This window comes from Anabrus simplex, chromosome 2 (assembly GCF_040414725.1).
Source record: "Anabrus simplex isolate iqAnaSimp1 chromosome 2, ASM4041472v1, whole genome shotgun sequence".
In the NCBI taxonomy this organism is placed as follows: domain Eukaryota; kingdom Metazoa; phylum Arthropoda; class Insecta; order Orthoptera; family Tettigoniidae; genus Anabrus; species Anabrus simplex.
In genome coordinates, this window is record NC_090266.1 from 1,031,794,805 (window position 1) to 1,031,820,842 (window position 26,038).

Here is a 26,038-nt window from a genome sequence, read left to right on the forward strand (position 1 = left end):
TGAACGTCTGGAATGATAATCTGAAAAAATATGGACTGAAAGTGCTTAAAAAAAAAAAAAACTGCTGCAATGTGTGTTAATAGACAGAGAAGTAAAGATAATATAATGCTGCAGGGTGTACAATTGGAAACAGTGAACCAGTCCCTTGGGAACGTTGTTCTTGATAACATCTCAGAGGACTTATTGCTCGTTTCCACCTCATTGGGATTGCTCCATTAAAACGACACTGTACTTCTTGTTGAATTGTTTCTACTACGATACTACGTCAAGTTTTAAGAAGTTTGATAAATTAAGCACATAGTGACTCAAAACTATTCTGCTTTAATTTGTTCTTTTAAATCCACTTTATATCATAAGTGAGCATACCGGTTTGCATATGTTTTTATCAGTTTATGGCATAAGACTCGCAAGTCTGGGACTTATAGAAAATATGAACTTAGAGACAGTATATTTTTAACACAGTTTCATAATGTTAATATGGTTTTAAATTATGATCATTTTGACGTTGATAAACATTATACAATTGTCAATTTTTCTACAAACTTCCATCAGCTGATGACGCAGATGGGAGTCGAAACTAGTACTGTTTGAAATATATGTTGTGATTGAATCTACGCAACAATTTGTTGAAACAGTCGTGAAGGTTGAGCAAATCGCGCGTGAAGATCGGCGGATCACCCTGGATGATCTCTGCACTTCGGTTCCTGAGGTTTCCTGAAGTGCCGCTCACAGACTTTTAATGGAAAAGTTGAAATACCGGAAGGTGTGCAAAAGATTGGTGTCACGCATGCTGACTGAAGATCACATGCGGCAGAGTTGATTTTTCCCGCACACTTCTTCAAGCTGAACTGGACAGCTTTTTGTACTCAAATGTCACGGGTGATGAAACCTGGGCGTTCCACTTTACACCTGAGACCAAACAACAATCACGCCAGTTGTCCTCATAACATTTCTGAATCGTGATTGGAGTAGTGACAGGATTGAGTGCCCCTCTGCCCAACTCATTAGTCAATTTGCCAGTATCCCTGTATATATTTTGCTTAATGAATCTAGCATTATGGCACTATAGTTCCAGTAGAACCTTGATTATACGTTCCCGGAATCGACATTTTCATGGATTATTCATTCAGATTACTTGGTCCCTTGAGCATCCTAATTAAATCACGTTGTAAAAATCTCACATTGTCCGTTCCTTGAAAAAACAATTTCCTGGGTCAACCGTCCAGAAATTTTAGTCCCATAAAGGTTAAATCCTCGATCAAGCTATTTTCAAGAAGCTGTATCTCATGAATGGACGGTTACTACATACCTGTGGATCTTGATTTTAATGCCCCATCATTGCGATACTTAGAGCATGTACTTACCATACTGGAAGTGATCGGCGGTGAACTTGCATAAGGGATCACATCAGGATCACATTCGGGTAGTGTTGTTTACAGAATCCTCGGAAATCATAAAGCAGAGAGTGGCCACAATAATTGGAAGGAGACAGAGGGCATTTCAATAGCTCTACTTGAAGACTGAACGAGTTTCTTTAAATGTGCGTACTTGTAAAATGTCTACATTATCTCCAGGGTTAGATGATTTACTTTTTTTTATTGTATCGCCGAACAGGTTTTCGGCGCTTCCCTCAGGGCACTGTATAGACACTCGGCTTTCAGGCAGGAATCGAAATTGCTCCTTAACACTCATTCAGTATTTTAATATTGTATGTACCCGAAGGCTGGTTGGATCCTCCAGAGCTCCACCAAGAGCTATCATGGACAGCCTAGGCATCACTGAAGAGGCATACTAGGGAAATCAGGAGTGAAGTAGTTTCCTGTTGCTTTCCTCACCAACCCAGATGTTGCTATTGCATATCAGTCTGTCAAGCCCACTGAAATGCATGCACCAACCGGCCGTATGGGTGATATCTTCACACCATTCATAACAGCAACTGGCTGCATAAGGAATGATATTACTAGCATTGTTCATACCTCTGTCACTTTCATGTTGTCAGATCCAAGAATGAGACTGAGACAGACAGGTCAGCGAAAGAAACAAAATGCTCTGGCCCTTACCAGAAGACATAGCATACTGTAAACATTACATCTTGCCAGCAAAGGCTCATTTTAATGTTATCGTATACAATTATGTTGAGGCCCGAACAGATGATACACCTTACATACATAAAGCCATGGGAGGTTTCGGGATTGCCTTTTACTGTTTTGGTCCTAATGTAAGATGGTAATTTTACGTTTTTGTATTAAAATGTTATGAAAACCACAGTTTTATTTGCGCATGTTACATTTAAAAAGTTTGTAACATATCCCACTCATACCGACTTGTACAGCGAGCGTGATTTTCCAGCCGAGCTCAAGGTCACGAATAAGCGTAATTCCTGAAGTTTTAATGATATTTTTTCTCCTTCAATGTGATTAGTGATGGGCAGAATCGAATATAATGCATACGAGAACTTTTGAGAATCGGTAAATTCAAAACGCTATTCTCGAGTTCAACATAATCTTTAAAACTCAATAACAGCAACTGGCTGCATTGTGCTTCAGTGAGGCCCAATTTACACGGTACAAGATTTTTAGAAACTGACTACGAATAGTATACTGGTGACCAAATTACAATGGAAGATCAAGTTTTTTTTTCTAATGTGGTTTATTTTATTTTATTAGATTAGAGAATTAAAAAGCTATGAAGGTAATCACAAAAATTAGGTCTATTTTTTTTTATTAATACCTACACTTTTTTATTTCTACAATGGTTCACATAATTTTACAGCTTAAACATTTAGCTATTTTTGTACATAATCGCCATTTCGGTCGATATATTTTTGTAGACGCTGTGACAGTTTTTGTATGCCCATGTCATACCATCTTGCTGCCATGCAGTTCGGGAAGTTGTGAACCTCGTCGGTGCTGAATTGCTTTCCAGCCAATGTTCTTTCAACTTAGGGAACAAGCGATAGTCACTGGGTGCCAAGTCGGTACTATAGGGTGGGTGGGTGATGTTCCACTGAAACTGTTGCAGGAGAGCAACGGTTTGTCGGGCGACTTGCGGGCGAGTGTTGTCTTGGACAATGTTTACGCCCCTGCTCAACATTCCCCTTCTCTGGTTCTGACTTGCCTGTCTTGAGGTTTATCAGGGTCTCGAGTACCTGTCAGCGTTAATGGTGGTCCCAGCGGGTATAAAGTTGACCAACAATGTCCTTTTTCCATTCTAAAACACAGTTGTCATGACTTTACCGGGAGACTGTTTGCTTGAATTTCTGCGGTTTTCGTGATGAGGGATGCCTCCACTGGCGTGATTGTTGCTTGGTCTCAGGTGTAAAGTGGAACGTCCAGGTTTTGTCCAAAAAGTTGTACTGTTCGGCTGCAAAGCGTTGAAGAAATGTGCGGACGAATCAACTCGTTGCTGCATGGGATCTTCAGTCAGCATGTGTGGCACCCATCTTGCACACGCCTTCCGTTATTTCAACTTTTCCATTAAAATTCTGTGACCAGCGCTTCGGGAGACCTAAGGAACCAAAGTGCAGAGATCATCCAGGGTGATCCGCCAATCTTCACGCCTGATCTGCTCAACCTTCACGACTCTCTTGGCACAAATTGACGGTCTCCCGCTCCTTTGTTCGTCGTGAATTTCAGTCTGACCGGCTGCAAACTTTTAAACCTAGGAATTTCATTTTTGTCCGTATTGAACTGAGAAAGGTTGATAGGAAAAACTTAAAACGGTCCACCTTTTCAATACAAAAATGTTATATTTATTTATAACGTGTATTTGCACTTGGAACTAGTTTCGACGCTGTGTTTGCGTCATCATCAGCCAAAATGTGGGAAATAGGCAAGATGTAGGCATTTATATTACACAAGGCGTTACATTAAACAATACACATCTTACAAGGAGATAAAAACAGGGACGAATATAGAAACAAATGAATCGTTGAGAAAACAAAAGTTATACATATTAAAAATAACCTTAACCACACATCTTGCAGTGCGAAAGTGTTCTTCTTGAATGATTCCTGAATATAAAAACACACGCGCACACATTTCTGAAGAGCCAGCAGGCAGGACAAAGTAAAGTGAAACCTTAAGAGTTCTTCTGAGAAGAGTTCATCATTTTTTCTATGTTCCGACTAACTAATGAAGTCTCCCTTGAGTTCCTGATAAACATACACAACAGGAAAATCTCCTTCACTCTCACGACGGTAAAATTTTTATTTTAAATATTGTGCAGAGACGGAAAGCATGATTTTGAACATGATATAACTCCTTCATATAACCCAGTTTTTTATACAAGGTGTTGCATTAAATAACACACATCTTACGAGGAGATAAAAACAGGGATGAATGTAGAAACACATGCATCGTTGAGAAAGCAAGTTATACATATTAAAAATAAGCTTAACCACATAACTTGCAGTGCGAAAATATTTTCCTTGAATGATTCCTGAATACAAAACGCGCGCGCACACACTTCTAAAGAGCCAGCAGGCAGGAAAAAGTAAGGTGAAACCTTAAGAGTTCTTCTGAGAAGAGTTCATCATTCTTTCTATGTTCCGATTAATTAATGAAGTCTCCCTTGAGTTCCTGATAAACATACACAACAGGAAATTCTCCTTAACTCTCAACAATAGCTATAAAAGACCAATGGTAAATTGTATTTTAAATACTGTGCAGAGATGTGGAAGCATGATCTTGAACATGATATAACTTCTTCATTTAACCACCTTTGAAAGTTTCTCTCTATATTACATAGCTTCATTAACACACCATTCTGTAGATCGTCGAAACTAGTTCCAAATACATGTTATAAATAAATATAACATTTTTGTATTGAAAAGGTGGACCGTTTTAAGTTTTTCCTATCATCCGGCTGCAAACTCTCGACACCCCTTACGAACATTTTTGACATCCATGCACGACTCACCATACAGTTCTCAATTGGCGATTGACTTCAATTGGTTCAGTACCTTTTGCGTTCAAAAACCTAATAACTGCACGCACTTCGCATTTGGCGGTAACATCCAATGGGAGCTCCATTCTCAACGGCTGCCAAGCAAAGCCTCAGTGCGGCGTGCGCATGTTTATATAAGAGCGCAGGAAACACTCTTCACAATACTGTAACCAACAGCCACACGAACAGACTTTTGTATCTATAAAAAAAAAAACCTTATTTTTGGGATTACCCTCGTACTTGTGGTCGATTATTGTTTGGCTTGGCATTATATTTTTCAAATAGTTTGGCTGATCAAGTTTCCCAGGTAAAACTGAATGGAAAGTGTGTAGATTTTTAAGTCGTGTATTGGGAATTGGTGTTTGAAGCCTGCCCCGCAGTCGGGCTTGGCTGCCTCTCACCGGGAAGGTCCGGGTTCGATTCCTGGTGAGGTTAGGCATTTTTAGCTGGATATGAGAGCTGGTTTCAGGTCCACTCAGCCTATGTGATTCCCTTTGAGGAGCTATCTAATGGTGAGACGGTGACCTTAGTGTAGTGAGCCAGTAATAATGGCAGAGAGGATTCGTTACACCCTCCATGCGTCACCTTGTAATCTGCAGGCCTTCAGGCTGAGTAGCAGCCGCTTTTTACGCAAAGGCCCATTGGGGCTGTAGTTTTGTTTGGTGTAGGAGTGTTTGTAAGGTTATAATTATACATGTGACTTTTTGTGATGTTTAGCCAAATTCTAGGTGGTTCATTTGTTCCCGGGTTTCAATTTTTCTGTGTTGTACGCTTTTTTTTTCTTTCTTTCGTGGTCACGCCAAAAATGGAGAATCGAGGTTCCACTGTACTTGGTTTTGATTTTTCACCATGTTTCTTTTGTACAGGGGAGATGATTCTTTCTTGCGCTGTTTTTGGGAATATTGCTTTATCAAAGATCTTGTTTAATGTTTTAACTATGCTTTTAAGGTTAGTAATACTTAACAATTAATTTTGAAAGAAAGTGGAAACCTAATCTGGGACAAGGGAGTCCCTCTAAGACAATGTATAAAACCTATCTTCTGCCAATCATGACGTATAGTCTGGAGGCCTGTCATAAGAAATGAATCAAATGCAAGCATGTGAAGTGAAGTTCCTTAGGTCAGCGCTACAAAATGCCAGGAGAGACAGTCGAGAATCTATATGTAAGAGACCTGCAGGTGAACTTGACCCTGGAGGAAAGGATAGGTTTTGCGAGATTAAAGTGGTTATGTCGTGTGAAGCGAATGCACCCAACTCGAACTCTATGCCAGTATCTGGAGATGGAGGTGCCTGGAGGAAGACCTATTGGATGGCCTAGAAAGAGATGGACAGACCAGGTTAATGAAGATCTCGAGAGGAATAACATGGGATGCAGTGGAGAAGGAAAAACTATACCAGGACAGAATTCAGTGGAGGCATGTCATTCACGAAGTTCCTACCCAGCTTGCTGGAAGGAAATCCTGATGATGGTTGATACCTGAAATTGCTCCTGATTTTCCCTTCCACCCTTTCCCCTTCATAAACTGAAATTTCCCCATCTAAATTAGGCAGGGTGCATCCCTGTTCCATCGAAATCTACATCTTTTTTTACATCCTGTTTCCAGCTATCACTTAAGTTTTTTTTGAAGTGTTCGATCCATTTTCTAAGATTTACACACACACACACACACACACCGGTAAAACGAGAGAAACACTACATATTTCAGAAAAAAAAATTAATGTTAGTCCATTTGAAACCTTCTATAAATTAAATGTTATGACATTACAACAATATCGGAATGTATCGCAAGTTAATTAGCCCATTTGAGAAGTTTCAGCGCAGTAATTGATAATCATCTGTGATCGTGACACTCATAACGCCAATATTGCAGTTTCCTGCCTTTAGACAAGAATAACCAAGAACAGCTGTCTTAAGGTTTAGTGCTTTAAATTCTCGTGCTGCATATTTTGGTGGACATTATGGCGTTTCTACAACAGTTTATCTTGCTTCCACTGTAATTCAGGTCATGAAGGCTCTTTCGCCTGAAAACTCAGCAAGGCCCGTGGCATTAGTGGAGGATGGGTTCAATGTATGCTATGTAACACGTTATAGGCACGTCTTGTTCTAATATGTGCAGAACTGTTACAAGGTAGCTCCTGAACTGAGGTTCGCATCCGGAAGGGCATCCAACTGTAAAGGTATATCATCTCATCTTGCCATCCCGTACCTTATATCAAGCAACAGGACAACGGTGTAGATGTACACCCTGTGTCAAGTTGCTGGTCGTACTTGTTATTCTTGCGTTCTCCAGTACTAAAATACTGCCGTCTGGTGAACTCGCATTTCCTTGTTTGTATTGTTGTCCCTTGCTTTACCCGTTTTGGATTAAAGTCCTCTACTCTTTTACATCTGGCTGTCATTTCCTTTCTTCTGTCCTCTGTTCCTCCTCTGCACCCTGGACTTGCGCAAAGTCGACAGTGAACTGCATTACTTGCAGTTACTACGTTGCACCTTCCTTGCTCTTTGCGAATTTGCACTTCCAGAGTCGGGGAGCACTCTTGCTTTTTCATTTCCTTCAGCTGAGCTGCAGTCAAAGTTCGCAACCAATTTGTCGCCTACTACAAGGCGCTCACCTCTTACGTATTTCCAAAATGGAAATGTAGGATTCACTGTTCAGTGATGCTCTCTCTGTCCATATCACTTCACCCTTATCCTGTCCGCTTTTAAATTCTCTGCATTCATCAAGACTGTTCGCCATCAGAGCCGAGACAGATTTATCTCTTCACCTTTATTCTCTCCAGTCTGCACATAATCAGTGTGTCAGCTTCTCTGCATTTTATCTTCATACGGTGATCTATAACGTCAACACTTAACTAATTAAATCATTTAAATTTACATTATCTGCTATTCTCTAGATGTGAAATCTACTACTTTCCTGTGATATTTCACTGAATGTAATTTTATTGAAAAGGTGGAACTATTGCATTCTTTGTATATGTATAGTTGTCAATACGGAACTGAATATGAAACTTATATGTATCGGCCGATCAGGAATTTATAACAAAAAAGAAAATAATTTCCTTAACTTAAAACAATGCTTATTAGAAGATCTCATGCCAAAATTTCTTAAGTTCGTTCAGAGAGAACATTTGAAGAGTGTCTGTTAAAAAGGTTCTGATTCTACCTTAAGAAAGTTGTGGGAAAAGCGCAAGGAGCGTAATATAAAAGGCACATGGAATGTACCCATGCTCTGGTTAGGCACAACTTTTAAGAAACTACATCGTTCTGGTCTGGATTACTCATGGCAATCGATTATATTGAACTATTGTAATGCCTATGAACGAAACACACATTTAATTTTTGTAAGTGGAAATAGCCCCTTTTGAACAAACACTCCTCATTTGAATTCTGTATTTGGCCCAGTTTTTAGGCCGGATGCTGTTCCTGATGCTAACCCTATGTGAAGGGATGTAGTCACTACTTTTGTGGTGGTTGGTAGTGTGGTATGTTGTATGTACATCAAGAAAAATATAACTTTCCTACATTTTCTTAAAATTATTTTGTAGTATGGTTATGAATGAGAATGTTATATTATCACATTCAACACACATGCCAGTATTTTCTACCTTTCAGCTGATTAGTTGATTGCTCCCCTTCTGGTTTCCTGAAGTGTTGCTGCCAATTTCCCAATTTGCAGTGCTTTCCACATTTGTTCTTCCAAATGATGCTTTTATGTCCGACTGTAGAGAAACTATGAAAAAATGCGGAGTTATTAGAAATTTCTTTACAGTAATTTCTATTCGCTAAATTACTGACTTGGTGAGATTCACAAAAGCAGCATTAATTGCTTTCCAAGCAATCAAATTAGTCAGTTGTTGCAATCTGTAGGCTGTACCTTCACTGACTGTGTCCATGAAACCATTAACTTGGTCAAAAAAAATGTCTCTGCTGCATGGTTTGGGAGATAGTTCAGACCCCACTGTTGGTAGCCACGAAGAAATTTTACCATGGTTTCCCATTTTCACACCAGGCAAATGTTGGGGCTATACCTTAAGGACACGGACATTTCCTTCCCGCTCCCAGCTTTTTCCTATCCCACATCGCCATTATATCTGTGACATAAAGCAAATTGTTTTTAAAAAAAACTCCAGCAAGCCCATGATACACTGATTTGCTTTGTCTCATGAAGGTGAAGAAACAACACACCACGCCACCAACGACCACAGAAATAGTGAATACATCCGTTTACGTAGGTTTTGAGTCAGGAAGGGCGTACAGCCACAAAAGTGATCTCGTGGTGTTTTATATATGATTCCATGTATTTTTCAGTTGCATTAATGGGTATTCATGCCCATATTAGCTCAGCAAATAACAAATAATAAAGACAGAAACTGTGTTGCTGCATGTGAAATATTGCTTTAAATCTTGTATGTCACTAAATCTTTTATTTGACAGGGCAGTAAAAACCTGCTAAACAGTAAAATGAATATTTTGTTGCAAAAACCCATTAGTGTGGAATGAGGTTTACAAAAATGGATGCAGATTCCCATGCAGTAGTCCGCCCCAATTTTGTATACTTCGGGACAAAACATAAATGCCTCGGTTCCTGGAAGCAGGCCCGAAGCTAGTAGTCAATCACACTCGGAACTGTGCAGAGCTAACAAGTTCTAAGTTTTCCTTGTTTAGTGTGAAGAAGTTACTAAACCACTTTCTTCCACAATCTCTTTAGTTCTTACCCTTTCTTCTTTTCGAGTGCAGTAGACGATTAGACAACTCGGGCTTCAATAGATTTAGAAAATCCTACAAGCCCCTAGCAGACCCCGGGCTGCCACTGAAGAGCAGTTATTTTAGGATAGTTCATCATGTTTTGTCCCCAAGTACATTGGGGCATGTATGTCTTTATAAACTTCCCTTTCCTCTATATTTTTTCTTTCAGATCTAATAATTTCCTTGTTAGGAGTTAGTAATACGAGAGTCAAGTCATAAGTCATGGCAACTTTTTTTTTTTTCTCGTGAACAGGAGACAACACAGAAAATCTAAGATATGCATTTGGAAATATAGCTCATGTACTTATGCACAGTGTCCGAAGACAAATTCTGACTGCAGGAGATCCTCGTAGGAAAGTGACAGAACACAGGCCATTTGTAAACATTGTTTTATTATGGTATAGACAGCAAATACACATGACAGGTCTCCACTGGTTACAGACTTTCAAAATAATCACCCAAGGTTTACACTGCGTTGCCAGCGGTGGGGCAGGTGCCGAATACCATTCACTGGATGTGTATCGCTAACGTGCGACACCTCTCTCCGAAATGCTGGTACGATGTACTCTTTGTTAGCAAACCGTTGTCCACATAATGTCTTCTTGACTTCGGGGATTAGATCATAGTCGCATTGGCTCAGATCAGGTGAATAAGGCGGGTGTGGAAGAACCTCCCATCCCCACTATTGTAAGCGACGCTGAACGATGCCTGCTGTGTGAGCTGTCGCATTATCGTGGAGGAGTACGGCGTTGTCCATAAGATCTGGACGCCACTGTTCTATAGGGCATGGTATGCACACCTAATGCTTCCCTGCAGCTCTGCATGGCATTGGCGTGCATTTCTGCTGCGGTGAACTGCTATTTTAATATACGATCATTGCTCCTGCTTGTTGACTTCCATTTTGTGACTCTCTCTCACACACTGAATTTGGGGGCATGCGTAGACCCACACTGTTGTTTACATACACCATCTAGTGGCATCATACGCAAGTACATACTGTACGTTTCCAGATGCACATCTTAGATTTTCTGTGTTGTCTCCTGTTCGTGAGGGGAGGGGGGAAAGTTGCCATGACTATGACTCAAACTACATATACAGTGAAACCTCGTTAGTGCATTCCTCATTAACACATTTTCCCTCTTAGCATGTTGTAAATTCGAAGTCCCGATTCTCATCGTTTTAAATCTATATAAAAACTTATCTCGTCACGAATTTTCGCTATTACCGTTTAATTACAAACTATCCACTTCATTGCCGTATTGATAATGTAATCTAATCAATATAAGAAAATATTTCCTCCTAATCGATACCTTTCTTTTATTTAGCCTTTGGCTACTTATAAAAGCATTAATTATAGCAGGACATGTTGCGATCGCTTTGCGATAATCATCAGCTGCATACACAAAAGCTTAGATAAAATAGCATTAAGCAATCACATAGGTAAATCTTTGACGACTTTAAAAAAACTAATGTTAGTAAAGGACGTATGGGTTGGAGTGGGGGAAGGCAGTGTGCAGGGAAGGGGGGGGGGGGGGGTGGTGTTACAAGGACGTTAAACTTAAAATGAATTTAAAATATTATCTATGAGCTAAAATGTCTTTGGTATCATTTTGGTCCCGAAGGCTTGATACAATCACTTGTTTAAAAAACTAAAAAATGTTGGTGTTGTGATCCTGAAGAAATGTTTTTTGCTGAAGTGTGCTTCTTTACTTGACCTCTAGTTTTCTTCCTCGGCACTTTGTGCTGTACTATAAAGGCTGATCCTTTTCTAAGTGGAAAGGGTGTATCCGCTGTTAGTTGAATTAAAAATTGTTTTCATAAACATATCAGGTTGGATAGCTTGTTGTACGATCTGTAACCAGCAGAAAGAGGTATGTGTCTATTAGTTAAAATCGCCTGGGGAAGTGTTGTCTAAGCAAATTGTTTAGAATAATGGAAATTGAGAAGTTTTGAACTTACCCCTGTCCAATTCACTTCCTTTACTTCCCGCAATTACGGGTGTAGGTTGAATTCCACTGTTTTCGACCTTGTGTAATAGCTGTGTGATGTGGTCTGTATGCTGGCTTGATTGGGAGGGGAGAGGGGAAGCGAGGACGTGTCGTCATTTGTTGTTTCACACGAGGAGGTGGCTTCTGTCTGTGACGTAGCTCTCTCGTGCTTGGTTGTTAAAATTGCTGGGCTTGTTTGATTCCTACCTAATTTCATGTATCTCAGTATGTTCGTATAAGGGGTTTCTTTGTTCATTCGTCTCATGTAAGTTCTTGTCTTTATTAATGAACTTATCCAGAAAAATGTGAATATTTTCTAAACTATTCATCAGTCTTCCTTTATTTAGTCTGTTAATAATTACAAGGTCTTGTTTGATATCTGTAAATTTATCACCAGTCTCTTTCATATGTACTCCCATTGCAGAAAACCTATGTTTTTCCGCATTGACGTGTTCTTGATACCTTATTGCAAAGTTCCATCTGGATTGCCCGACGTGTGGCCTTGCACTGGTTGCAAATCAACTTATAAATTCCTGAATCCTGGAAACATTCTTGTGTTCTTATTAACCCTGTTGTGGTTCAAAAACCTGTGCCTAGTGTTATTGTTTGTTGAAAACGCTACCTTGATGTCATATTTCTTAAATAAATTTGTAATTGCATAAATGTTAGGATTGTTGTAGGTGAACCTCGGGTACTTTTTTGTTTGCTCTGACTGTTTTATTAAATTTGTTGTTTACATTTCCGTTTAGTAATTAACCCGTTAATAGTTTTAAGACTAAAGCCATTAATAGAGGCCTGTTGTCGGGTGAAAGCAAGTTCTTTCTTTGTTGGTTAACGGAATTTCAAATGCCCTATTAATAAAGCTATAATACACAGATTGTTTTCTCTGAGTTGGGATTTAGTGTTATTATGAATCGTGGTTGGAGTAAAGGTAGGCTTCTTATGTATTCCAAAGTAAAATTGGTTCCCTTTTCTAGTTGTTGTAACGTATAAAAAGTTGATCGAACAGTTTTTCTCTTCAATAGTAAACTGTATATTAGGATCTAAAGCAGGGATAGCAAACCTATGCCACGCGTGTTGCTGAGTGACACGCGATCACGATTTCGGTGGCACGCATCATCAACATAATAATGTTTACGTCTTGTACTACAGACCATGCATATCTTATGTTGTTTCAGGAGTTGGAAATAAATATCGAAAATCTCTATACTAGTTCCATCCGGACGTGCAGTATGGCAACGCCGCTACACTGATAGGTCCGAAAGTCAAGCGAGATAAGTGTCGTTCTCTGATGGTTTTGTACACTGACCTCGCAACAAAAAGAACAGAAACTTAACAGAGGTAGTGACCGGATTTTTCAAGAACAGTGGACAAGGGATTTCGGACTGATAGAAAGATGTGTTGGCTGTGCAGAGGTGCCAACTATTACGGATTGTCCGTAATAATTACGGATTTCACCTCACGATTACGGAATTACGGTCAAAGGGGAAATTATTACGGAAAAGCAGACATCACGAAAAAATAATTTTGAACGGTAAAAATAAAAGGAAAAATTTTCAATACTTTCGAGTCTTTCTCCTAAATCGTCCTCGTTTCAATGCTTGTGAGTTGGCAACGATACTTATTCGATCGTGACTTCCTTTGCTACCCACAAGCGCTGTAAAATTCATTGTGAATGAAGGAGCTCAGGCGCTGCCCTTCTCCACTATAAATCCTTCAGTAATGTCGTATTTGCTGTGTTAAGTGTACCTGAAAAGAAGTAAGGCCTACATTAAGCACATTAGCACTGGAATCGCTTATGATTCAGAGGACGAAAATGCCATCACAGTGGGAAGGATGCTTCAAGAAAAACTACACTGAAAAGCAGCTGCTGCGTGAGAAACAAGCTACAATTCATGTTTTATCACAGAACTGACAGGTTGTGTGCAAATGTTATTGTGTAATATGGTATACTTTCGAATAGATTGCTAGAAGGAAGGGCAAAGGGGGTGTCATTATCGACAAGGAAGGAGCATGCTTTGGACTTGACTCGAAATTCTTCTCGGGGGCGGAGGGCGATTACTGATAATCCACTTCAAAGGTTGGCACCTCTGGCTGTGTTTGAAAACAATATTGTGTCCCTCACATTTAATGTAAAGCGACATTTCGAGACTAATCATTCATATGTTTGTTCCATGCCAAATGAAGAAGGAAGAGAGAGTTCGTGTCACAAAATATTGAACATTACACAAAACAAACTAGTTCTTTTTTAATCTTTACGGCCAAGGAATAATACCAGTGCAGCTGTTTCCATGTGTCTCACTGCATAGTACAGCATGCATAGAAAACCGCTTTCTGACGGTGAGTTCTTGAAATAAACTTCCTTATTGATGTCCGACACATTATTTGAAAACTTCCCTAACAACCTACAAATAATTAACAGAGTGAAATGAATGCCAGCCAGCAGAACTGCTGTAATAAGAATGAGTGAAGAAGTTTTGGAGCAATTGAAAGCTAAGTTAGATAACTCCCAGATGCATGCAGTTACAGCTAGATGTGACCTTACAAGGAAGGATAGCTGTTTTCTTCTGATTTACTTGCGGAAATGTGATGAGGTAGAAATTAAATTGTTGAGCATACGAACTACAACATGGAATGATAATGAAGCTAATGGAGGAAGTGAAGTCCATTGGCAGTATTAGTGTTTTTGATTTTTATAGCTAATAATATTTATCTTCTTACAATTTGTTTTACGTCACACCGACAGAGATCGGTCTTATGGCGACGATGGGATAGGAAAGGCTTGCGGGTGGGAAGGAAACCACCGTGGCCTTAACTGAGATACAGCCCCAGCATTTACCTGGTGTGAAAATGGGAAACAACGGAAAACAATCTTCGGGGCTGCCGATGGTGGGGCTCGAACCCACTATCTCCCGAATGCAAACTGACAGCTGCGCCCCAACTCGTCCGGTAGTAATATTTAATGACGAACTGTGTTACAACTGGTGCTTATTATTTATTTACGAATAATATGTATATTCGAAACTTACAATATTGAAAATATATTTTTGCAGTATTTGCAAAATACGAGCACGGAACGTACAGTTAAATGTGTTTACAAGATATATATCTAATAAATAAATAGCATATTATGAAACATAATTAGGAATTCGGAAAGGAAGTCGCCGGGGGGGGGGAGGTAGGGCATTCCTTAAAGGAAAATAACAAGTGGCACAGTCAACAGTTGAGAATAATACACCAGACTTAAAATGGCACACTAGTTGGAAAAGGTTCGCCATCCCTGATCTAAGGTGGTCAGGACATTCAAAATACTAGGACTATCATTGAGATCTTCATTAATTATAGCATATGTATCATCTACATAGCGTACCCACAAATCAAGTCCTTTAATGTAGTCTACAATTCGAGAATGTTCCAAATGATCCAGATATAAATATTGGCTAATATGCCTGAGGCTGGTGCCCCCGTGGGGAGGCTATCTTGTTAAGTACGAATTTACGGATTGTCATGAACTCTTCTCTTTCGGGTATACTAATCCATTTGTGTTCTAATAAATTAGTTTTTATGATCTTAAGTCTTCTCTCTGGGGATATTAGTATATATGTCTTTTTTATCAAATGAACAAGTAGCATGACACGGTTTGAGTTTAGAATCCTTAATCATCGTGCACAAGTCACTAGAATTTTTTACGGCAGTGTTAGAATGAAAAAAACATGGTTTTGTGGTAAAAACTTATGAATGTATTGTGATGTTTTATATGTGGGGCTCTTACAGAAATTGATTACTGGTCTAATAGGTATATCTTTTTTATGCAACTTGGGCATGGCTCTCGCCGTAGGGAGTCCTGGGTTCATATTTACCAGCTTTTGTGATTCCTGCTCACTTAGGAGGAAAATAGTTTGAGTATTCCTTTCAAATTTCTTTGAATCTGTGAGGTGGGATCTTTATCTAAGACCTTGAACTTACTATTGTTGAAAAAGGTTTCTGTTTTCTCAATATAATCGTTTTTGTTTAAAATGAATATAGTTCCTCCCTTATCCACTTTTTAGTTACGACTACATCACTTCGCCTGATTTTGCATTGTAGTTCATTGTTTATCGTAGTGTTATCATTATTTTTCTTAAATCTGTTTATTAGGGAAGGGGATTTTTTTCTTCGCTTCATATTTAGAGTTGTTCAGCTGGAAGAATCTGTATGGCTGCTTTGGTTTCTGCTAAAGTAAGGGTCAGCTCCTTACTTTTGTTGGAGCTGTGCCAATTGTAATTAGGGCCTTTATGTAATATTTGCAATTCTTTATCTGTAAAAACTGTTTCTGATAAATTTTCGACTGGAGATGGGTATCTGTTTTGATCAGAGGTTGGTTTAAACTGTAACTTATTTCCCTTTTTCGGATTATCCTCTTTCAGGTTCTCTAGTTTCTTTTTTAGTGCGACTGCTATGTTTAAGGAAGGAATCCCATTCTAACGGTAAAAGCGTGGCTGAAGCTTTGAGGTGTGCTGTGTATAATTCATGATTGAGAAATTTTTTTTTTGTACTGGAATATTATCTCCCTTTTTAACCAAGTTTGGTTAACCATTTTCTGTGTTGCTGATTGAAATTCTGAGTGTAATTTTTTCTTTTGAATCCCTTTTAGAAATTTAGGTATTAAGTTGTTTTTTAGACATTTTTTAAGAAATGCTATGTTTTTGCTTACTGTTGGGGTAAAGTCAACAAAGATTTACCCATGTGATTGCTTAATGCTGTTTTATCTAAGCTTTTGTGTATGCAGCTGATGATGATCGCAAAGCAATCGAAACATGTCCTGTTATTAATGTTTTTATAAGTAGCCTTAGGTTAAATAAAAGAAATATATCAACTAGGTGGAAATATTTTCTTATATTGATTAGATTACGGTTTAATACGATCATTCTTTCTAGACCTGAAAATGATACTGTATTTTTTATCCCTTCTGAAAGAAACGCAATTTCCAATTAGTCGGAGCAGTCTCTACAGTTGCATGATTATGCGAAAAGGCCTTGCTGAACTTCAAAGGATAAGTTGCATTTTTGGTGAGCAAGCCGTTAGCCCCAGGAATGTTCAGTTTTTCTTGTTGGCTAGCAGCGAGATGGCTGAATAGCAGAGCGAGCCTGTTTGTGCTTGTATTTCACATTCCATTCAGAAGGTAGAAATGTATTTTGTGTTACTAACTTACAGTGAAGTGTAGCAAATATTTCTCGTGTCGTACAGTAACTTATATCTGGACTAGGAACATAATCGTGTGAAATTGACTAGCGTGATGCATATTTGTCTTGTGATGTCCTAATTATGGACATGTAAAATGTTGCAAAATTCCTTAATAATGAAGACAAAATTAAAATCTGTCAAAGTGGACTGGCATAAGCGCGCAGAAGTCGCGAATTTTGGAACTCGCTCCTTAGAGTTTCGACTCAATCACTCAAGTTGGTCGAAGTTTTGATTCAAAGTGGCAGCCAAAGTCATTCCTCGCAGTTGCGCAAGGTCGAGTGTAACCTCTAATTTATCATCTAAGAGTGTGATCAGAAAATGTTTAATAACCCACTGCTCCGAAATAAAAGGCTGCTATTAAAATTTGTTTTAGGATGAGTATCTGCAATAATACTGGAATGTTTTTGTTTGCTCCTGTACGCATGTTGACTGGTGTTTTCACATCTCTCAGTGTAGGCCTACCCGTATTTTATAATCCCCAGCAGAAAAGGTTTTCATATTTGTTCTAGTGTTTTTCACACCTTTTAACACTTTCCTCTAATCTTTAGAAATGGTAGATAGACCTATAGTTTTCACTGTACCCACGGATATACGACGTACAATGCCCTCATATCGGTTTCCATATCCTTGTTGGATAGTTTTTCTTCATATATTCATTAGTACGTTGTTTCGCATAACACGTTCTTTTTCCTTCTACCTTACACAAATGTCTTAATGATGTTTCACTGTAGTGCATTCTCATGAAGGTTATATGTATGTTCGTCCTTGTGTTGGTGTTCAATACTGTTGTCAGATGTTCAGGAAAGTTTCCAGGTGCCATTATGTTGCTAACTGCTACTACACAGTGAAATTTGATATTATTAGCTTTAAATATTATTCCCACTAAATCATCATTTATCTGTCTTACCTGTGAGACTTGCACTACTGATCAGCAGCAATTCACTTTTCTGTAGAAACCCCTTGTATGAACACTCGTCTTCTGTATTATTGCCTATTCTTGTTTGTTGGCGTGCACCACATTCGGCAGTTTACAGTTTTTCCCTCTCCTTTCATTCTTACGTGCATTGCTACTTCTGGAACCCTACTTTGAATATATATATATAAATTTATTCAGAGAATAAATACTTCCCCCATAAGGAGGTTGTTCATGAGAATAAAGTATACTAAGTATATTTATGACTACATAGTCTTCTTCAGTTATTTTCAGTGTATTTCTTCATTTTGCTAGTAAGGGAACATTATTCCTCCTTTTAACACTTAAGGAACAACTTTGAGGTGCATCAAGAGAAAAGTGGTGTGGTATAGAGGTCTGCATATAACCCAGATTCGAAAGTCATGGTTCACCTTGAAATGGTAGGCTAGCACCATGTAATCTGTGGTCAGGTGGCTGATGGTCTTAGACCGTATCAACCAAGTTACGGCAAACAAATTTATAAGGAGCAAGGAAAGCAGAGTGGCTGACTGTAAACTATTGGACACTATGCAAATATTTCAACGAAGTATGCATTGAAGTAATGTAATTATAACCTTGCTATAAACACTGTGAGATCAACTTGTCACATAAGTAGACACGGAACATTAACTTGCACTGTCTTTCACATCGTCACAAACATTTCATCATTATTCTGTTTTAGTACAGATTGAATCATGAGAGCATCATTTATTGTATCTTGGTTAAGCAAACTCTTTTTGTCACTAATGACATTACCAGCTGAACTGAAATTTCTTTCAATTGCTGTATTGGAGGCTGAAATAGACACTATTTTCTTTGAGAGCAGAGCAAGTCTTGGATAATCTGCACTGTTATTTCTGCACCATGCAAGGGGATTGTCATCAGAATGGTGATATTTTAATAAACAAATTGTTGCAAGAATACCGGCAATGTTTATTTGTCCATAGTCTGCGCCATCATTACCTTGTTTCTGACATAGATGTAGGAACCTATTCCCGAAAAAAAAAAACTCTAAAGGGGCGGAGATTCTTTCCACGCATTTAGACGCACTTTTGTGTAAATGTTTTGTTAGATATGTGGTACTGTATTTGGTGGATGCAGTGTATTGTCTCACATTACACATGCATGCTTTCATGTGTGAGGTAGTAGATGCAATCGTCAGTAAGTTAGCACAAAATTTACATGGCACATATTCTGCATGTTGGCCATTAGTTACTAATAAGAAATATTCCCACACTTTGCTCTTCATCCTTTCTTAAGTAATCTATTGCTTCCTCTCAGGTTTTGCTTTGTCTTTGGACTCATGTTCCATGTTCAGCGAATCTCGTGACTGCGAATATGAATCACTTGGACCGAATAGGGTCATTCGCTCGGACTGTCGAGCGCAAATAGGTTTTTCTGGTCACACTCGCCAGCGGAACTGGACTTTACTACGTGGCTGCCTTCGTTCGACGGACCATAAACGGGGAATATTGATTTTTAATGTGGTAGTTGAAGGGGAATGCAGTTTTAGTAAATCACACATGCAATGCACTAATTCACACAGTGAGCTAGTTCACATGTGATTTTTATATTGGCAATTTTAATTTAAAGATTTTAGACACATTATGGAGTTCAATTATGTTCGGAATTCCTAGGTTATAGTTTTTAGATAATTTTAAGTAGATAGGAATGCTATTATTCTTATAGGTCAGAAATGCTAAGCGGTTTTAAATTATGAGCTGAAGATGAGAATTTATATTCTCAAAACATGTACTCATGTGTTAGTATAGACCATATACAGTAGAACCTCGATAATTCGAAATCGGTTAATTCAAAATCCCACGTAATTCGAAGAAGCTCTCGTTCCCGGAAACATGAGATACAGTTTTGCATGTTATTTAAATTGTTTAATTCGAAATACGGATAATTCATAATTCGAAGTACAATGTCAGCCCCATTACCGAAATTCAGACTTTTAATTCGAAACTGCCTTTACATTTTAAAACAATAGTGTGTTACAGAGTAATTTCAACTCAAAATTTATCCGCGTCATAATAGAACGCGTGTTCCGGAACGTGGAGGGGTAGCTTTCCGCACTTATACACTTTTTTATACACTCACTTCGGTGGGTCTACAGTGCGCTTCATGATTGCCAAGCTGAATGAAATCTGAATTCTTTTGTATTCAACCTTTTAAGGAACGCCGTAATATCGCGCAACAGGCAGTGTGCGGGAAAACAGAATGCGCGAACACTGGCGATGCCGACAGTTGACGAGAAAGCGTGGCTCATATAATAATTCGTAGGCACCGAACGAAGCTGCATTGCTTTATTTTAATGCGAGCCCAAACGGTCTTATGGTTTTAAAGGAGAAAGTGCCAGCCGGAGAATCGTACAAGGATGGGGGATGGGTGTCATTGTAGTGCGTTGCAATTGCAATGCACATGGAAGCGAGAAACTTTATCCCCTCGTCATAGAAAAGTTCGATAAGCTACAATGTTTTAAGGGCGTCGGGCACTTTCCATGCCAGTACAAAGCATCTAAAAATGCAAACAGTATAGAAATCCAAAAAATAATGCATTTGCACAAGGGAACCAGCATAATTTATCCTCGTCTTTGAATTGTGTTTTTTTTTCTTTCGTTGCGTGAGGTTATGTCGTCAGTGATTTATCCAAGTGCATTATTTGAACATTGTAAATGCACCTTGTTGGATACGTTTCGGAAATAGTTTTTCCATGGCATTTGAAAGGTTTAAACTGTGAATCGAGGTGATTGCATGTATTAATGGGTCTTAGAATACTTTGTGATGCGGCAAGTGTTTACATTTCTTAAGTACGAGAGAAGTGCCATCGCGGGAAATCGTACAAGGATAGAGTCATAGGAAAGTTTGATTTTAAGGGCATCGGGTACTTTCTGTGTACATACAAGGCATCTAAAATGCATACAGTATAGTACTCCAATGAAAAAAGCACTTGCACATGGGAGCCAGCATAGATTTCTCGTCGTCTTTGAATCGTGCTTTTTTTTTTCTTTCCTTCGTTGCGTGAGGTTATATTTTCCAGTGAGATATGCAAGTGCATTATTTGAATACTGTAAATGCACATTTTTGGATAAATTTTGGAAATATTTCTTTTTTCATGGCATTTGAAAGGTATAAACTGTGAATCAAGGTTAACTGCATGCAGCAACGGGCCTTAGAATATTTCGTAACGCGGCAAGGGTTGGTACTTCTGAATTGCGAATTGGCGGTTAATTCGAAATCACGTAATTCGAAGTCCGTTTTTTGAGTCCCAACGACTTCGAATTAACGAGGTTTTACTGTATAAGCATTGTATTTGCCAAGTAATGGCAAGGCAGATCCAAAGAAATAATACATTGGTCCAGTAGAGGTCAGGAATCTACCTCGATGCTATATCTGATTCTGCAGTAATAACAATCGGTCTCCTGTATTTATCAGTGTAAGTGCTTAGATATGCCAGCCATGTATTATTAGGTATACTGGTATGTAAGAACACTGGTGAGAAGTTCTGCCACCACAGTGTGTCTGAAACTGTGAGATTAGTTGGTGGGACATAATGTCAACAAGTTATTTTTTATTTATTTTTGGTATACTCTTAATCTTTCATTTGAGTTACATTCTACAGCTTTGTTAGTTCTTGATTTTTCTAAAGAATACTGCATAATTGTCAGTATTGATGGTCATAGCCTGTAATGTTGATAATATATATTTCCAGTACTATGATATCAGTGCCAAGAGTAACTACAATTTTGAAAAACCTTTCCTGTGGCTGGCAAGGAAACTCATTGGTGACCCGAACCTAGAATTTGTTGCTATGCCAGCTCTTGTGCCACCTGAGGTAACAATGGATCCCAATTGGCAGCTGCAGATAGAGAATGACCTAAAGGTGAGATATTGTGGAATCTGTAGAATTTCTTTTAAAGATAAATATAAAATTATGAAAAAGAATTTATGGAATGACTTCTTGTTACAGGAGGCGCAAGAAACTGCATTACCAGAAGATGATGAAGATCTTTAGGATCTTTTAAGATAATTTCATTCAGTGAAAAATTTCATTAAATTTTCCTTCATAAGAAATGCCCTGATTTGATCAACATAAAAGACAAAATTTACATAATGTCTTTGATTTAATATTGATGAAATTATGGTATTTTTCTGCAAGGTATCTGAATTTTTTAAGGAATGGCATTGTGGTTTCTTTTAGTTGAATTGCATATATATTTACCTGTCCAATGATGCGATTGAGATTCATGTGTGCTGGTCGTTCAGTGCAAAGATTCATCATCATTGTACAGTTCCAGTTTCCCAGGTACTGTTAATGAGCCTCTTTCACTTCTCTATATACAACTTGTCATAGAGAACATCATCCACTGTCCATCCTCTGGTAACTAGATCAACCTTGATCATGTCCATCCATCGGGTTTTAGGTCTTCCTGCAGGTTTTTTCCCCTCCACCTGTCTTTCCAAATTTATTCTGACTGTTCTTGTAGGTTCCATCCTCATCACATGCCCGTACCACCGTAGTCTGGATATGCCGAATCGGTCTAATAGGGATGTCTTTATTCCGGCTTCTTTCCTCACCTCCTCAATTCTTAACTTCTCCATTTTGGTCTTCTTGGATGGTGGATCTAAGAAATTTCATCTCTGATACTTGCAGTCTTGATGAATCATGCTGTCCCCTGATGCTTTCTCTGCTCCCAACATCCATTTTCCCTTTGGTTAGATTTTTCTCCACTCTTCTGGTAGACTTTGTAGTTTCCAGTATTTCTGGTTGTGTTGCGGGGTATCCATATATCTCTCCAAATTTCTCTTTTTGTCAATCTTATCTAGCTCGGCGTAATTGGCTATGGCTCTGTCTTAGTTGAATCTGGAGTGTTGAAGCTTTTCTCTCTGTTCTATGAGTGTGATGGTCTATGGCTTTAGGTTGTATTTCGACCTCTCGGTGTCCTTTATTGTGATGCTGTGGTTGCCTGCACCGTTCCAGTGTTGTAGAGCTCCGCGACTTCGCAGTCCATGTTGAAGTCCGCTCATGAGTTGGATTTCTAAGTGCTCCAGGAAATTGTTTCCATCCATTGTTTCTATATTCGTCCTCGCTCGTTTCGAAATGTAATGCATGCTGTTGACCTTAATTACTGCTGTTATCATTCTGTGATCAGTTTTGAATTTTAGGTTCTTGATCGCCTGGATGTCCTTTATTTGTTTTAGTCCAGTGCTGAGGATGTAGTAGATTTTGTTCTGTGTTTTCCTGTCGGGCGGCAGCCACGTCCATCTTGACTGTGGGTTCTTTTTAAAGAACGAGTTGACAAGTTTCAATTTCTGCTCTTGTGCGAACTCTGTCAGTCTTTCACATCTTTCATTGCGGTCTCCGTAGCCATATGGGCCTACTGTTTCTTCTTCGCCTTGTGGGCACCATCCTACTTTACTGTTATTCTCCTATGACAAGGTTCGTTGATTTATATTTCTCTAGGGTAGTCCCCAGCAATTCGTGGAAATCTATTTCTTGTTCAGTGCTGATCGTTGTGGGAGCGTATGCTTGGACGATTGTAATTCTGGATACCTTTGTGACTAAGGTTATTGCCATTATACTTTCAGAAATCCCAGTTATTTCCTTCACCATCTGTTTGACTTTATTTTTTGTTACAAGCCTATTATTTTCTGGCCTGGCGTTGTCCCTTTGTAGCAGAATAGATCTCGCATTTCCTTGTTCAATTATGGCTTCTACTTTTTTTACAGCTGAGGCCTAAGGTGTCAAATTTAATTTCCTTCAGTGCATGGTCAAGTTTTACTTGCCTTTCAGAAGTTCTCAGTGTGTTCACATTTAATGTTGCTATTACTAGTTCCCTCTTGTGGGATGATGTTTGTGGTCTGGTTTTAGGTTTGTTGGTTGTATCTATGTAACTTGTTGCTGGGAGGCTGGTTGCCAGTTTAACAATTTCTTATTAATAATTTTCTTCTGGTATCCTACCTGTACTATGTTTCCTTTCTCTCTTCCTTCTTGCCCTTTTTCTGAGTGCTGCTTGGATTTCTCGTTCTTTCTTGCCCATATTGTCATCTATGTAGGAGTCCCACCGTCTGGGTTTGTTCTTGTTCTTCATGATGGAGATTTTATCTTTCAGATGCAAGAGTTCGACCCTTACTAATCCTTTCCTGGATTTGTCTGTGCCTATGTAGGTAGCTCTGGTGAACTCTTCTATCTCGATCTTCTTTAGAATTTCTTTGGCCTTGTTCAGTTTGTTTCCCGTATCTTTATCGACTTTGTTACTTTTAATAAGGATGTTTCTTCGTTCTCTGCATTGTCTGCACTCTTCTGCTTCTTGCATTGCCTGGATACTGTCTTCTAGTGATTTTATTTTTTAGTTTCTTGGGTCTGTGTTGATTTTGTTCTCTAGTGCGACGCATTTGGTTTCTAGATTCTTGTCTAAGCTTTGAATTTCATCTTTCAGGGTCATGATATCTTTCTTGCTTTAGTTTCCAAACTCCTCGTTCTGTTTTCTCGTTTCTTTGAGTTGGTTAGTATATTTGAAATCATCATCATCAACGTCTTATGTCCCACTCCAGTCACCTGGGTGTGGTTAACAAGCCTCCTTCACTCCTTTCTGTCCTTCCACTTTTCCTGCTCCATTACTTCTGCCACATCCAGTCCAGCATCTCTAATGTCCTTCCAAATCTGATCCATCCACCTTCTCGGTCTTCCAACTAGTTTCTTTCCCTCAACTTCTTTTCAATTCCCGTCTTTCTACCCGTACTTTTCCCATTCTTTTTACGTATCCGAAGCACTCAGTCTTGCCTTCTGTATGTTCTTTACCAACGGTTCTATATTTAGCTCTTCTCTAATTTTAATATTTTGGATTCTATATCTTGTCTTTTTTACTGATATTCTTAAAAATTTCATTTCTACTGCTTGGATCTTACTATCTTGTCTCTTATTAGTTACCAGCGTTTCTAGTCCGTATGTTACAATCGGTATAAAATACTGTTTATATAATGTTAATTTTGTTCTGTTGGGTACTTTTTCATCCCATAAAAGCTGTCTGATTTGATGGTAAAATGTTATACCTTTTACTTAGTCTGTTATTCATTTCCTGGTTGATTTCATTACTTCCATTAATAATGCTACCCAGTTATGTAAACTGTTCTACATTCTCTAACCGTTCTCAGTCTGTGTTTGCTTGGCTTCTTTTTTTCACTTTTCTATGGTGCACGACTACAAATTATTATTTTTTTACCATTACATAAGTACTCCAGATTTTCATTCCAAATGTCCAGTCTGTTGTACTTTTCTCCCTTTCCCCAAATCACCACATCTGCATATACCAAAGCATTCACTTCATCACTACTGATACTCTGTTTTACATTTTTATGATTTCTTCCATCAGTATAAAAAACAATAATGGGGACAGTGCACTTCCTTGCTCGAGACCCTTTTTTGTATAAAATGTTTGACACCACTCCCCACTTGTACACTGCTTTTACTCTCATGATACAACATTTTTATTTTGTTTTTGGTACATTCCTTTTTTCCGTAGGTTTTCCCATAAGTGTTTTCTTTTAACTGTATCATACGCTTTTTCCAAATCCAAAAATACAAAGATTTCCTTGTTCCTTTCCAGATGTTTTTCCATTATCGTCGCGCTCTTCTTCGCTAGTGCTCGACATATCTTTTCTTAGAGTGTTTGATGTTTTGTTGTTTGCCTTGGAGGTGCATATATTTACTTATTCAAAATATGAAATTCAGCTGACAGAAACCAGTGTCATGACTGTTTACTATTTTTATAGATTATGAATGTTACACTTGTATGACTGGCTCTGTTAACCTGTGTGCTTGATTGTCACTTGTTGCACATTTGTACCAGTTTATATGCTGCCGAGACGAGAGCGTGTGAATTTTGAAGATGCTTAGCTGAAAACATTTTAAGACTATATCTTGGCTTTATTGTCATAATAAATTTTTCATTTCACTCTAACCCTTTCAAAAAGTGGTTCCTTTATCCTGAACATGTTGATAGATGAATATGTAAGAATATATGTAGTCTGGCCATAAATACTATTAGCTACCTGCAAAGTTCATCTGGTGGAATATTCGAGAACCTCTTCTGCAATCAGTATTCCAAATGTTCCTGTTGCAGCCAATATTTTATAATCGTGCAATCAGGTGATTATGGAAATTGTCTCATTAATAGTG

The 26,038-nt window shown here is 38.6% G+C and overlaps 1 protein-coding gene across 3 annotated transcripts in view; it reads left to right on the forward strand.

The window, feature by feature from the left end:
* Positions 1-25,820, forward strand: part of LOC136864656 (GTP-binding nuclear protein Ran) — a 92,229-nt gene extending 66,409 nt beyond the window's left edge. For all 3 annotated transcript variants that reach the window (XM_067141941.2, XM_067141940.2, XM_067141942.2), the window contains exons 4-5: positions 21,572-21,742; positions 21,830-25,820. In XM_067141941.2, the coding sequence (XP_066998042.1) occupies positions 21,572-21,742; positions 21,830-21,874 (216 nt within the window). In that variant the 3' untranslated portion in view covers positions 21,875-25,820. The remainder of the gene's footprint in view (positions 1-21,571; positions 21,743-21,829) is intronic.
* The last annotated feature ends 218 nt before the right edge of the window (positions 25,821-26,038 follow it).